The 14,446-nt window shown below is 41.6% G+C and overlaps 1 protein-coding gene across 2 annotated transcripts in view; it reads right to left on the reverse strand.

The window, feature by feature from the left end:
- The window catches only part of LOC124124999 (C2 domain-containing protein 3-like), a 107,649-nt gene that overhangs the window by 90,225 nt on the left and 2,978 nt on the right, over positions 1 to 14,446 (reverse strand). The window contains exons 2-9 of one of the 2 annotated variants that reach the window (XM_048381117.1): positions 9,162 to 9,342; positions 6,156 to 6,362; positions 5,410 to 5,486; positions 3,844 to 4,221; positions 3,359 to 3,542; positions 1,899 to 2,055; positions 1,446 to 1,571; positions 945 to 1,040 (exon numbers count right to left, since the gene is read on the reverse strand). In XM_048381117.1, coding sequence (XP_048237074.1) covers positions 945 to 1,040; positions 1,446 to 1,571; positions 1,899 to 2,055; positions 3,359 to 3,542; positions 3,844 to 4,221; positions 5,410 to 5,486; positions 6,156 to 6,362; positions 9,162 to 9,342 — 1,406 coding nt within the window. Of the gene's footprint in view, positions 1 to 944; positions 1,041 to 1,445; positions 1,572 to 1,898; positions 2,056 to 3,358; positions 3,543 to 3,843; positions 4,222 to 5,409; positions 5,487 to 6,155; positions 6,363 to 9,161; positions 9,346 to 14,446 lie in introns of both variants that reach the window. The other variant, XM_048381116.1, reaches the window with a different exon arrangement.

Genomic DNA, 14,446 nt, shown 5'->3' on the forward strand with positions numbered 1-14,446 from the left:
GGAGGTCCAGCTTAACTGGTCCCGAGGTCTGTAGGGACAAACTCAGGTGTGATCATTGGTGGGAACACGCAGGGGGAGGTCCAGCTTAACTGGTCCCGAGGTCTGTAGGGACAAACTCAGGTGTGATCATTGGTGGGAACAAGCAGGGGGAGGTCCAGCTTAACTGGTCCCGAGGTCTGTAGGGACAAACTCAGGTGTGATCATTGGTGGGAACAAGCAGGGGGAGGTCCAGCTTAACTGGTCCCGAGGTCTGTAGGGACAAACTCAGGTGTGATCATTGGTGGGGACAAGAAGGGGGAGGTCCAGCTTAACTGGCCCCGAGGTCTGTAGGGACAAACTCAGGTGTGATCATTGGTGGGGACAAGAAAGGGGGAGGTCCAGCTTAACTGGTCCCGAGGTCTGTAGGGACAAACTCAGGTGTGATCATTGGTGGGGACAAGAAGGGGGAGGTCCAGCTTAACTGGTCCCGAGGTCTGTAGGGACAAACTCAGGTGTGATCATTGGTGGGGACAAGCAGGGGGAGGTCCAGCTTAACTGGTCCCGAGGTCTGTAGGGACAAACTCAGGTGTGATCATTGGTGGGAACAAGCAGGGGGAGGTCCAGCTTAACTGGTCCCGAGGTCTGTAGGGACAAACTCAGGTGTGATCATTGGTGGGAACAAGCAGGGGGAGGTCCAGCTTAACTGGTCCCGAGGTCTGTAGGGACAAACTCAGGTGTGATCATTGGTGGGAACAAGCAGGGGGAGGTCCAGCTTAACTGGTCCCGAGGTCTGTAGGGACAAACTCAGGTGTGATCATTGGTGGGAACAAGCAGGGGGAGGTCCAGCTTAACTGGTCCCGAGGTTTGTAGGGAGACAATGTTTATGACAGATGCCAGACAAACAGGTCATTGTATGACGCAGTGTATTGGATGGATAGGACTGAAGGCTGGAGCAATGTACACACCACATTGGCAGGGTCCTCCATTGAGACAGTACTGGTGTTGACAGACTTGTCTCTCTCATCCCCACTCATCTCGCTCAGAACGCTGCCGTCACTCTCCTGCAAACATGAAGTTAGTGTCAAATTCTAAACTTCTGCTTGCAATTAGAAAACAGATGACAATCTAATGATGTTGTTTGTTTGATATTTAATGCCGCACTCTGCAATATTTCAGCTATGACAGCGGACTGTAAATAATCAAATCTACCATCAAACCAGACAATCCAGTGATAGATATCGTGAGCATGATTCATGCCATCAGGGTGAGATGACACACCAGCCAGCCAGCAAGTCAAAGCATGACCACCCGATCCATTTGGTCAACCATTACACAACAAGATCAGGACTGGAACAGAACTCCATAGCTGAGCTTGTTTTATTACAGTTTCTAAATGTATGTAAGTGTCGTGGGCAGCAGTGTCTCGTGGGCAGCAGTGTTGTGGGCAGCAGTGTTGAGGTGCTCACTGAGTGTCTGTAGAACAGTTCCTGCAGGATGTTGTCCTCCTGAACTGGGTCTCCGGTCTCGCTCAGGTCAGCGGGGTCACTCGACACACTCGTCCCTGGGCTGCCTCCGTTCAGAAGTTGAAACATCTACAACACAAATAACACCAGTCTCCACATCAGCCAACATGTGAGAATTCAGAAAGGGTGATAATGAACATAATCAAATGATACCATTATCAAGTTTTAAGATCTTAACCTTATAGATTAAATATTCATAAAATGTGTTTCTTCTCAACCTTCAACACTTCATCTTAGTCAATGATATCTGTTTAGCAATAAATATACTATGCATAAAAAGTAGTTTGTATTATGTGTTGAATTGGCCTCACAAGGTGTGACACTGAGTGGATGTGTCACTGGTTGGGTGTGTCACTGGTTGGGTGTGTCACTGGGTGGGGGTATCAAAACACTCACCTTGAAATCATTTTTATGCAATGGAGAGCCAACGACCATGTCAACAGTTTTAGAATTAATGTCACTGGCCATCATGTCATCAGTCGCCATGGCAACACCAGCTGCATCTTTCTCAGCACGGAGAATTTCCTTAAGCAAACTTCCAGTAGAGCTGCTCCTGTAAATCAAGCATTGGACACATCAAATATCCATTACACTTGCCATTAAGCTTAGCCCACTTCAATAATCAATCATACCTGCCATCAAGCACTCCACACTTCAAAAACCCATCATACCTGCCATCAAGCATTAGGCATTTTAGTAATTAATCATACTTGTCATCAAGCATTCCACACTTCAATAATCCATTATGCTTGACATCAAGCATTGGGCACTTCAATAATTCATCAAACCTGCCATCAAGCATTCCACACTTTAATAAAACATTATACTTGACATCAAGCATTGGACAGTTCAATAATCCATCAAACCTGCCATCAACTTTTGCATGGAATGCATGCTTTTCTGCAGCAGTTGAGTTTTTGTGACTTGATTCCATATATGTACTACAATATTGAAAACCAAACTTTACTTGTTTGAAAAATACACATAAATATTGGTGTCACAGGAACTTTTGTAGTTGAGTATACTTGCCATCAAGCATTGGGCGCTTCAATAATCCATCAAACATGCCATCAAGCATTCCACACTTCAATAATCCATCATACCTGCCATCAAGCATTCACACTTCAATAATCCATCTGCCTGCCATCAAGCATTCACACTTCAATAATCCATCAAACCTGCCATCAAGCATTCCACACTTCAATAATCCATCAAACCTGCCATCAAGCATTGTACATTTCAATAATCCATTATACTTGCCATCAAGCATTCACACTTCAACAATACATTATACCTGCCATCAAGCATTCACACTTCAATAATCCATCATACCTGCCATCAAGCATTCATACTTCAATAATCCATCATACCTGCCATCAAGCATTCACACTTCAATAATACATCAAACCTGCCATCAAGCATTCACACTTCAATAATACATTATACCTGCCATCAAGCATCCACACTTCAATAATACATCATACCTGCCATCAAGCATTCATACTTCAATATTCCATTACACTTGCAATCAAGCATTCCACACTTCAATAATCCATCATACCTACCATCAAGCATTCATACTTCAATAATCCATTACACTTACCATGAAGCATTCCACACTTCAATAATCCATCATACTTGCCATCAAGCATTCCACACTTCAATAATCGATCATACTTGCCATCAAGTATTGTACATTTCAATAATCCATCATACTTGATTCCAAGCATTGTACAATTCAATAATCCACTTTTTTAAGCATTGCTCACTTCAATTATACTTGCCATCAAGCATTGGACACTTCAATTATAACTGATGATGTCCTGTTTTCACCGTGACATAACTGAGACACTGACCTGTTTATTGACTTGGCCTCTGGGACTACTATGTCCTGCGGCCTGATTCCGGCTGCATCCATCTTGTGGTGGTCCTGGCAGTCAACAGACGACACCGCCATCGCATCCCGTAGCTTCTTGCCCCGCTCCAGCAGCACAGACAGCACATTGCTGGAAGGGGCACCTGCCGAGGTAACAGCAGCGCCTGCATTGCATCAAGGTATCAAGAAAAAAGATTTGACAAAAAATTATTTTTTAGAGTAAAATATCATTTATACTTATCCTGACTCGTACTAATTGCTTATCTCATCTCATTTCTGAAAGGTAGTGGAAATTGGGGTTAATGGTCTACACCCATCCCTGACCCTTGAAAAAAGGCCGACTCCTCACAATAAACATATAAGTGTGCAACCGATATAACAACATTGCATGTCAGTCAACAATGCTAAACAAGCAAAGCCACTAATCTTGTCCCAGAAGACAATGAACTGCTAGTCCACGCTTACCTGGCCTGCTTGTGACACGGCTGTGTGTTGGAGACAGAGACTTCAGCTGGGTCCCCTGACTCTCGCTGGTGGTGACCACTTGACCGCCTGCAGTGATGGACACTGTGCTGCCTTCCTGCACAGGCTGGGTGTCCACTGCGTCGTATCGCAGTCTCTGCTTCACATCAGCAGCGTACGGAAGAGACAAGCCATTCTCCTTCTTCTGACCATCAGCATCTAGGTGGGAGGCAGGGGAGACAAACGGGTCCTCCTGAGGCATGACAGGCTGACTGAAGTGTGGGCGTGGCTGGTAGCGGTGGGGGTAGGTGGACTCCTGCGTTGTATGGGTTTCCAGACTGATGTCTGAGGTGGGGATGGAGCCCATGCTGTCATATGACACTGAAACAGTGGAGAACACTTCATAGTAAATCACGGCACTTCTGCATAGATGGGAGCTTTTCTTGGTCTAAATTAAACTTACTGAGTGAGTGAACATCAGACATAGAAACGTGCATGCTACAATGGCCATCATGAAATTGTCTTTAATAATATCTATTTTGCATCCAATGGGAAGTACAAATTATTTGTGTGATTCACATTTTTAGGACATAATTTTATGTGTCAGGCTAAACCCTGATCCCTACCTAACATCAGTCATCCCCACAGTAAACATGTCCCTGATAGTAGCACCTGTCCATAGTAGCACCTGCCCATAGTTGCACCTGTCCATAGCAGCACCTCCCCATAGTTGCACCTGTCCATAGTAGCACCTGTCCACAGTAGCATCTTCCCATAGTAGCACTTTCCCATTGTAGCACCTTCCCATAGTAGCACCTTCCCACAGTAGCACCTTCCCATAGTAGCACTTACCCATAGTAGCACCTCACCATAGTAGCACTTCCCCATAGTAGCACCTGCCCATTGTTGCTCCTGTCCATAGTAGCACCTGCCTATAGTAGAACCTTCCCATATAGCACCTGTCCACAGTAGTACCTCCCCATAGTAGCACCTTCCCATTGTAGCACCTGTCCATAGTTGCACATGCCCATAGTAGCACCTTCCCGTAGTAACACCTGCCCATAGTAGCACTTACCCATAGTAGCACCTCACCATAGTAGCACTTCCCCATAGTAGCACCTGCCCATAGTTGCTCCTGTCCATAGTAGCACCTGCCTATAGTAGAACCTTCCCATATAGCACCTGTCCACAGTAGTACCTCCCCATAGTAGCACCTTCCCATTGTAGCACCTGTCCATAGTTGCACATGCCCATAGTAGCACCTTCCCGTAGTAACACCTGCCCATAGTAGCACTTACCCATAGTAGCACCTCACCATAGTAGCACTTCCCCATAGTAGCACCTGCCCATAGTTGCTCCTGTCCATAGTAGCACCTGCCTATAGTAGAACCTTCCCATATAGCACCTGTCCACAGTAGTACCTCCCCATAGTAGCACCTTCCCATTGTAACACCTGTCCATAGTTGCACATGCCCATAGTAGCACCTTCCCGTAGTAACACCTGCCCATAGTAGCACCTTCACATAGTAGCACCTGTCCATAGTAGCACCTGCCCATAGTAACACCTACCCATTAAAGGCTCCAGCACAACAGAAACCTGAATCTCGGCCAGTTTCTCCTCGTTTGGTGAAAACACAGGGAAAAATCTAAAAACAAAAGACTTGAGTCAGCATTTTCTACCATTATAACTACAGCATGGCCAGCTGTAACTAATTTACCAGTGGTTGATAACATGAACAACAATCCATGCTATTGGATATGTCACACTACATCCAGGGCTCACAACAAATAACATGCCAATTCCCTATCCCTGATGACACAGTACATCTATATACTGGAATATATATATATATATCATACCTCCATGTCAGAATGATGATATCTGATTGGTCCATGTGATCTTGATAAAATACTATGTATCCCGCCTTGGAGAGAAAATACATTTCTCAGCGGGTGAATAAATCATTTATACCCCGCCATGAGCAAGACAGGTTGCATGAGGATTTCTGAGAGACAGTATACGTCCCTTATACCCCACTTCCAAGCAAAAAGCATCAAGCTTTTACCGGGTCAATGAATGTCACATGACATAGCACAAGCTAACCTCTGCTCAATTGAACAGCTGTTTTCTATCAATTTTGAATTTGTTTTAATTCTTTCACAATGTAATATCAAAACATGTCGGTAAGATAAAATTGTTGAAGCAGGATCAAGACAGCTACATGGGGTTTCATGCGCCTCCGGCTCGTGATATAAAACCTAACGCCTTGTAACCCTCGTGATCCTGCTACAACTTATAATATATAGTTACTAACCCATTGATAGGTCTGTTGACAGACAGCAGCCCTATCTGAGGAACCTCTGCCTGACCAATAGGTGCCGCTAGCTGACCACTCATGACCTCCAGTGTCAGGGCCCCCATGTCCGACAGATAGGCTGCAAACTGACGAGGTCCGGACCTCACTGGGTAGCGAGCAGTTGTCTGACATCCAGACTTATCTCCCTTCTTCACATTCAGAGGTCTGAAACACGAGCAGGGACATTCAGCCATCTACATGACCATACTGTACAACAAAACATAATGTCACAATTTCATTACAAAAACTGCATCTGTTTCAATACACTGATAACAAGAGTACAATGTCAGAATCTTCCAATGAAACACTGTCCAGTGTTATAACAAGATGTTATACATGTGTAATAACAAGAAACAAATCTCATCTGAAGATAGATCCATCTCATAATGACACTCTGGCCAGTGTTATACATGTGTAATAACAAGAAACAAATCTCATCTGAAGATAGATCCATCTCATAATGACACTCTGGCCAGTGTTATACATGTGTAATAACAAGAAACAAATCTCACTTGAAGATAGATCCATCTCATAATGACACTCTGGCCAGTGTTATACATGTGTAATAACAAGAAACAAATCTCACTTGAAGATAGATCCATCTCATAATGACACTCTGGCCAGTGTTATACATGTGTAATAACAAGAAACAAATCTCATTTGAAGATAGATCCATCTCATAATGACACTCTGATCAATGTTACACATGTGTAATAATAAGAAACAAATCTCATCTGAAGATAGATCCATCTCATAATGACACTCTGGCCAGTGTTATACATGTGTAATAACCATAACAAGAAACAAATCTCACTTGAAGATAGATCCATCTCATAATGACACTCTGGCCAGTGTTATACATGTGTAATAACAAGAAACAAATCTCACTTGAAGATAGATCCATCTCATAATGACACTCTGATCAATGTTACACATATGTAATAATAAGAAACAAATCTCATCTGAAGATAGATCCATCTCATAATGACACTCTGGCCAGTGTTATACATGTATGTGTAATAACCATAACAAGAAACAAATCTCACTTGAAGATAGATCCATCTCAAAATGACACTCTGGTCCATGTTACACATGTTTAATAACAAGAAACAAATCTCACTTGAAGATAGATCCATCTCATAATGACACTCTGGCCAGTGTTATACATTTGTAATAACAAGAAACAAATCTCACTTGAAGATAGATCCATCTCATAATGACACTCTGGCCAGTGTTATACATGTGTAATAACAAGAAACAAATCTCACTTGAAGATAGATCCATCTCATAATGACACACTGGCCAGTGTTATACATGTGTAATACAGTGATCGCTCGCTATTGCGCTACCAATGGGGTCCAAATAATTGGTGGGCGTTATAGACGATGAGCCGTTTAACCGAGGCCGAGGCGGGGGAGCGCGCTCGGCAAATCTCAAATCATCAATAGGCCTATGTGTTTATCTCACGTCACGTCAAAATAGTATATATTTTTATGGACCTAGATCTACCTGTAATATCATTCATTTATTAAATCTGTCATATTTCACAATGTCTGAAATACGTATTCCATTCTAATTTATCATTTTTTATCAATAAATTAAAAAATTATTCACTATTTCCCGCGATGTTATTGAAAATAAAATTCTCGGACACACATTTCGACAACGGGTCCGCATTGAACATGTCAAAGAGCAAAATAAAGACTATTTTAAGCAAATCTTTAAATATATTATACAAAGTGATAAATAAAATCAACAAAAATATATCTAAAAGTAATCAAACTTACATCTAAGTTATTATTTCCATCGTTTCGTGCGATCGCGTGTAATGTAAGTCAAATGACATCTCGGCTTTCGTCGCCTTGAATTCTCGGCTCGGACACAACGTTTAATGCAAAAATATATGCATGAAAAATCTTTGTCACAGCTCGTAACCTAGCACAATACATTCGCAAAGTTCCATATTTTTAATATATATCGTGATTTCCTGCTTAAAACGTTCAGAATAACACGATTTAACAAAAAATCTTTCGCTAACTTCTGAAATTTATCAAACACGAGCTTTGTATCACAGCTTGATTGGCTGCCTGAGGTCACGTGCTCAAAATTGACCAATCACGAAACTTGTAGCAGATTTCGGCAAGAAAGCGTCATTAGAAACAAATTTTAATCCAATGAAATCGCTTGTTATAACTACGGGAAAAAAACAGGCGATGTTACGAAAGCGCGATTACAAAATGAATGACCGCCGTGTTGTGACAGCAACTACATGTGTGTGACAGTTTAGCCTTAAATTGGATTGCCCACTAATTAAGAATATAAACTTCACTTGTGGTTCTCTTTTATTGCATGCATGCGCTTCTAAGATCAAAGGATGTATAGTGTGAAAAGTTAACTGGTAGAACAATCGTATTTCCGGGACCTGCCGCGGATGTTTTCAAACAGATTATTAGAACTCCATTCAGCGATAAACCGTTGATTATGCAATGAGAAGCGTTATGTGCAAATAAACAACGAACAACAATACAATCATGTCTGTGTAAAACTCTCAGTATTAAAAGTGTACATAAATTTTGGGAGCCATGCGTTACCGCGCGTAATAACCGAAGTAGCGCTTTATCGAAGAGCGCAATAGCGAGCGATCACTGTAACAAGAAACAAATCTCACTTAAAGATTGATCCATCTCATAATGACACTCTGGCCAGTGTTATACATGTTTAATAACAAGAAACAAATCTCACTTGAAGATCGATCCATCTCATAATGACACTCTGATCAATGTTACACGTGTAATAATAAGAAACAAATCTCACTTGAAGATAGATCCCAATCATAATGACACACTGGCCAGTGTTATACATGTGTAATAACAAGAAACAAATCTCACTTAAAGATTGATCCATCTCATAATAACACTCTGGCCAGTGTTATAAATGTTTAATAAGTTAAGAAACAAATCTCACTTGAAGATCGATCCATCTCCCGGTTCTCCCCACCACTTGATCCGCACTAGTGTGAGGTCAGGGGTCACTGCAGTGACCCATATTATTTGGCTGATGGACAGTCTGCAGAAACACCTGAGCTGACCTTCGACCTGGGGTGGCAGGGCAGTATGGACCCGAACATCTTCCACCAACCAAGGTTCTGCTGAAACAGTTGTCATAATACCATGTTATCTCATTAAACTGACAAAAGATTTCAAAATGATATCTGACTGAAATACAAACAATATATTTTGAATCAAATTGAGTGAGTTAGGGTTTAAAGTAATGAAGGATTTCTGTTATATAACGTAACGTTAACTTTATCTGTGAATGTAGGGGGAAAGAGGGAAAGATGAAAGGGAAACAGGTGAAACATACAGGTACGAGTGTCATGCTGACAAACCAAGCATCTTATTCAGGGGAAGTCTGGGATTGGCAAATCATGCTTAAGTATCCTGTTTTCATCTATTCCAAGTAATCGTGAAGATTTTATCAGGCTTCAACACAGATAAGTAAGTGGAGATGTTTAGGAAGACAGAGTTTTCAATCTTAAGACTAATAAGAGTATTGAAACAACACAACTGGACACTTCAACAATGAGCAGTTTTCCCATCACTATGAGTATGATAGGTCAGTGAGTCTGACAGTGACTAATACATTTCATACTTGTTACATTGTTAGTTCAAAATTCTCAACCTTAACCTCAAAGTAATTAGCATAATTAGCATGATTAGTGCTGAAACAATAAGGCCAGTCTTTTTATATTTTTAGGATTACGGATTTTTCAGCCCAAAGTCAAGGGTTGGAGGAGGGGGAAAAAAAGCCAGATGCATTTTTTTTAATGCAGAATGCCTCTGGCATAATCTGTGCTCAAAAGACCGCCATTTGTGATGATAAACAATAAAAATTCGACCACTTACAACACGGACAATTGTCAAGGGAGGCTATTCATGTTCGGCTTCGAGATCAACAAAGATCGATTATGTATCTCTTTACTAGTTTACAACAGTAAATTCATATGTTTTTTATTAAAAGGTGATTCTGACAAATAAAACAAGCGTATAGTCGGCGAAGTCATCTATATCCCCCACCATTTTAACACGTTATGGTCCCAAACCAGGTAACTGACCCGACATTTCTCTTAGGCCAAATATTGTCAAAATAGCTGCAATGGAAATTCTAAAATAAACATTCACAAAACTCTCTAAATAGCAAAAGGCACCAGTTCAGTTTGTGTCTGGTAAACATGCAAAGTTTTGTAAGAAATTATTTAATGTTTTTTTAGTTACGCTCCGGAAACGAACAGCACTCTTATAGAACCCAAGTCCAACTTGTTGCCATGGAAACGTAAAAAATAAACATTTATAAAACTCCTAAATAGCAAAAGGCACCAGTTCAGTATGAATCTGATAGACATGCAAAGTTTCGTAGAGAAATATTTAACGGTTTCTGAGTTATGCTCCGGAAACAATTTCTGGACGCACACACACACACACACACGCACGCACACACTGACGAAATCCATTTCTATATCATGTATATCCCCCGCCAACTTTGTTGGGGCGGGGGATAATAACCGACTACGTTGCTATTGGGGGGGGGGGGGGGGGGATAGCACCAACAGTCACTGTTGAAACAAAACTCCTGAAGTTACTGAGCACTTCAAAGGTCAGTTTTCTATTATAATCAGTCTTGGTGAAAAGATTCCTCTGTTTTTTCTGTCTCAACTGGACAAGAGCGTCTACAAAGTCAAACTCGTCATAGACTGGCCCCTCAACGGACACTGTGATATGATCATCTAGTCTGTCACCTGACAAACCACTCCTGAGCAAAGACTTCACAAGATTCTGAGAACTAAATCTTCGCTCGCAGTCAGCTGTATGGATTGGGGCTGTAAGCATGGTAAGGGTAATTCGGTAATTTAGAAAATCCTCTTTGTGGTACCTGTGAATCAAAGTCCACAGCTGCTGCATCTTGTCCCTGGGGTACTCAGGATTTTCAACCAAAGGCTTTATTCTAGCCCATTCCTCTCTGGTAGCCACCGGATCAATGACTGCTTCTTGAGAAGATATTTCTCCCTTCTAGGTGTGTGTCTGAACCTCTCCATAGTGCTCGAGAAGCATTTCCAACTTACTGTTGCCCCACTGCTGCAGATCCTGCCCTGATAAGAATGAACCAGGCCTCATGCTCAACACACCTAACACATACACATATATCATACTGCACTCTGATGGAACATGCACTGGAGGACTCCCTAATGGAAGGAAGGTTAGATCTCTCTTGAAGGATGTGGTTTCCCTTGAACATGTTGAATAGAGACTCCTTTTAAGATGCCATACAGTTCTCAACTGACACTTGCACGTGTGCTATGTCCAGACTTTTTTCAGGAAAATAAGGCACAACTGAGACAGCACTGAAAGCACATCCATAAGCATGATAAGGAGGTAGGTACAGGATGCAAAAATACCCCTGGCCCTAGGCGTCCTTCTGACTGTGAAAGAATGTAATGAGATCGTCCAAACATCGGTCTCTACAGCCTTATACACTGCCAACCACCGCACCTCATGGACTTCATGGATTTTCAGTTCTGGTTCGTTTAATAGATTCTGCCTTCTTTTGAGAGTTTGGCACCTGTACAATGTTAGTGGAAACCCCAACAAGGGTTTCACTGTACATGCTGTAAGGTTTCAGTGCTGGCACAGTAGTTGCTGCCTGTGAGCTCACTGAGCAATGCAGTGATAGTTAACAAGCATAGGATTGCTTCTTAATATACACATGATATATGCCCTGCAACACCTTGTCCTCGACCGGTCATAACTGAAGCACCATCACTTCCAAGGACAATGCATTTAGATACAGGAATTCTTGTACTTGAAATTTCTTAATGTAATGCTTCAGAAATTGCTTTACCAGTAGCATTTTCAATCCTTCTATTTGTCAAAAAATGTTACTTGAAAGTTACTGGATCAATTACACTTACAAGCACTTACAGGCTTTTTGTGCACAGAAATGTCAGTACTTTCATCTGTAAGCATGGTAAGGAGGCCTACAAATGGTGATGACAACAATTTTTTCTAATCAGATGCCAAAGTTTGCATTATGTAATTAGCTGTGGTTTCACTTGTAAAGCTTGCAGTACCTTTCTGTAATTCATGGATTACAAATAAAGTTCATAAGACTGGTATATTTATGCATGGATAGATTTTCCTTGCCTAACCAGCATACAACCTTCATACCTACAATGACTGCTTCTTCTTTTTTCAGATATAACCTTGTTTACTGCTGATTCATAACAGTCTTTCAAAATTTCTGCTGTGATTGACAATTTGTGATCCATTGATATTGCATGTCTTTAGAGCGTACTGGTCGGATAATGCTCTGTGCCATTCCCTGTAAACACATTATTTCTGTGGTGGGTAGTGCACAATCTGTACATTGCATAGGATTTGCCAGTTGGTCCAATGATAACTATGGATAAAGTTGCAATTTTGAAAAACATGTGGACGTGATACATCGCCCTTGCATTTCCTCTCAGTTTTGTTACGTCATTATGGTTGACAGTCTTGTGTGGAACACAGTCCTGTGTATCTTCAACGTTTATATTATGAGAAGAAGTTGTTTGCTTCTTTGCAAAAAACAAAAAGATTCTGGACTGACATCAGCGTTTGACAGCCAGTGTGTCTGCCATAGCAACAAAAGTGTAAAACTGCAACATGCAACGTGATTGGTTTACTAAAAGAAATAGACCAATCGCAATCAGCTTTACAAAGCACTTCAGGTTTTTGTCATTACACCGATTTGTAGGCATCGCACTGTCATAAGTAAGATAGTTTGAAGTTATGTGCCTGAGTTCGGAGTACTCAAATCGATACCAGCCCCCAAGGTAGCGCTAATTTTCTTACAACGAAGGTTACCTAGTTTGGAGTTTTGAAACAGTAGGTAAATAAAAACAAATAGTGGGGTGCCCAGACACTGAGTCATTTCAAATTAATGCAAAAGTTTTGATTTCGGTAATGGTATGAAGGGTATGACCTCATAGAACAATTTTGTTCCGAGTGTCGAGCTCTCACATAAAAAATGACTCTACTGGCAGGCATTTTTAAAGATGTCTGCCAAAAGAATATTAAAAATCCATAACTTTGCTGATATCGCTAGTAGAAAGTCATATGATACATCAAAATAGGGGTTTTCAGGGACAAGGAATTCAATTATGACATTTCCAAATTCAAAATGGCCACCATTTTCATGATGGCGGCCATTGTAGTGAAAAAGGTAAATAATTGAGTAGACGAACGTCCTGTTCACAAATCAACCTATTGGAAATTGTCCAGCTACTTCTCGCATTTGCACTTGCACAAACATGTACACTTCAACTTTGATCTCATGCACTTGCACCGAGAACAGCTGCTTGTGCAATTACACTTTACAACCAGATGGAAAACATCCTTCGCGAGGGGCACTGTGGCCCTAATGGGAATCAGCTTGCTATCCTCTTCCTTCCACCCATCATCAGTGGGGTTCTTGAAAGGCATCATTAACATGTCAGCTGTCGTCCAGATGCTTACACTTCTCTTGAGATGTTGATCCAAAGCATCACTTGTTGGTGGGATTCTCTCCGCATCCCTAGTCTTCTGAGAGAACAGCCTCATCCAAACAAAATCAACATCTATGTCCTTGATTGACTCACTGGAGTTCAACTAAAAGATATAGTTCCTTGTCACTTCTCTAAGTCTTGGTGAAGTGTAGAATGGAGTGTCGACAATAGTTGCAAATTCCTCCATGAGAGATGGCACTTCATGCATCAGCTTGCAACAGTATCGCTTACCCTTGTACTTGAAGGATGATGTGCTGTCTGATCCAGTTAAATGCGTGGAAGAGGGCAATGGATTTGAACGTTGTCATGCCCAGATTCGTAGCAATAGTGTTCAGGGACATCATTCTGGTTGTCTTTCCAGCTTTGAAGGATATCAAGATTTCTGCAGCTGGATTCAGAGCTTTGATGTGATGGCAGTTACTTAGGAGTATTGTGACAAAATCTGTGTCTCCAGTGTGAACCATTCCAAGGGCAAGGAGGAGATGTATTAGGACACGTGTGTCTGCTTCCTCATGGTTGCATTTGCCCATTGGTGGACTGTTTCCAACATGGTGTATTTGATCACCTGTAGTTATATAAACATACTTCTCATCTGGGAAGTGCTCTTCTGTTATCTTTTTTGATAGGAATTTGAACAGCTCCTTCTTGTTGTCAACATTTGCCAGAAACA

The sequence above is a fragment of the Haliotis rufescens genome, unplaced genomic scaffold (assembly GCF_023055435.1).
Source record: "Haliotis rufescens isolate VD_foot unplaced genomic scaffold, xgHalRufe1.0.p SCAF_35, whole genome shotgun sequence".
In the NCBI taxonomy this organism is placed as follows: domain Eukaryota; kingdom Metazoa; phylum Mollusca; class Gastropoda; order Lepetellida; family Haliotidae; genus Haliotis; species Haliotis rufescens.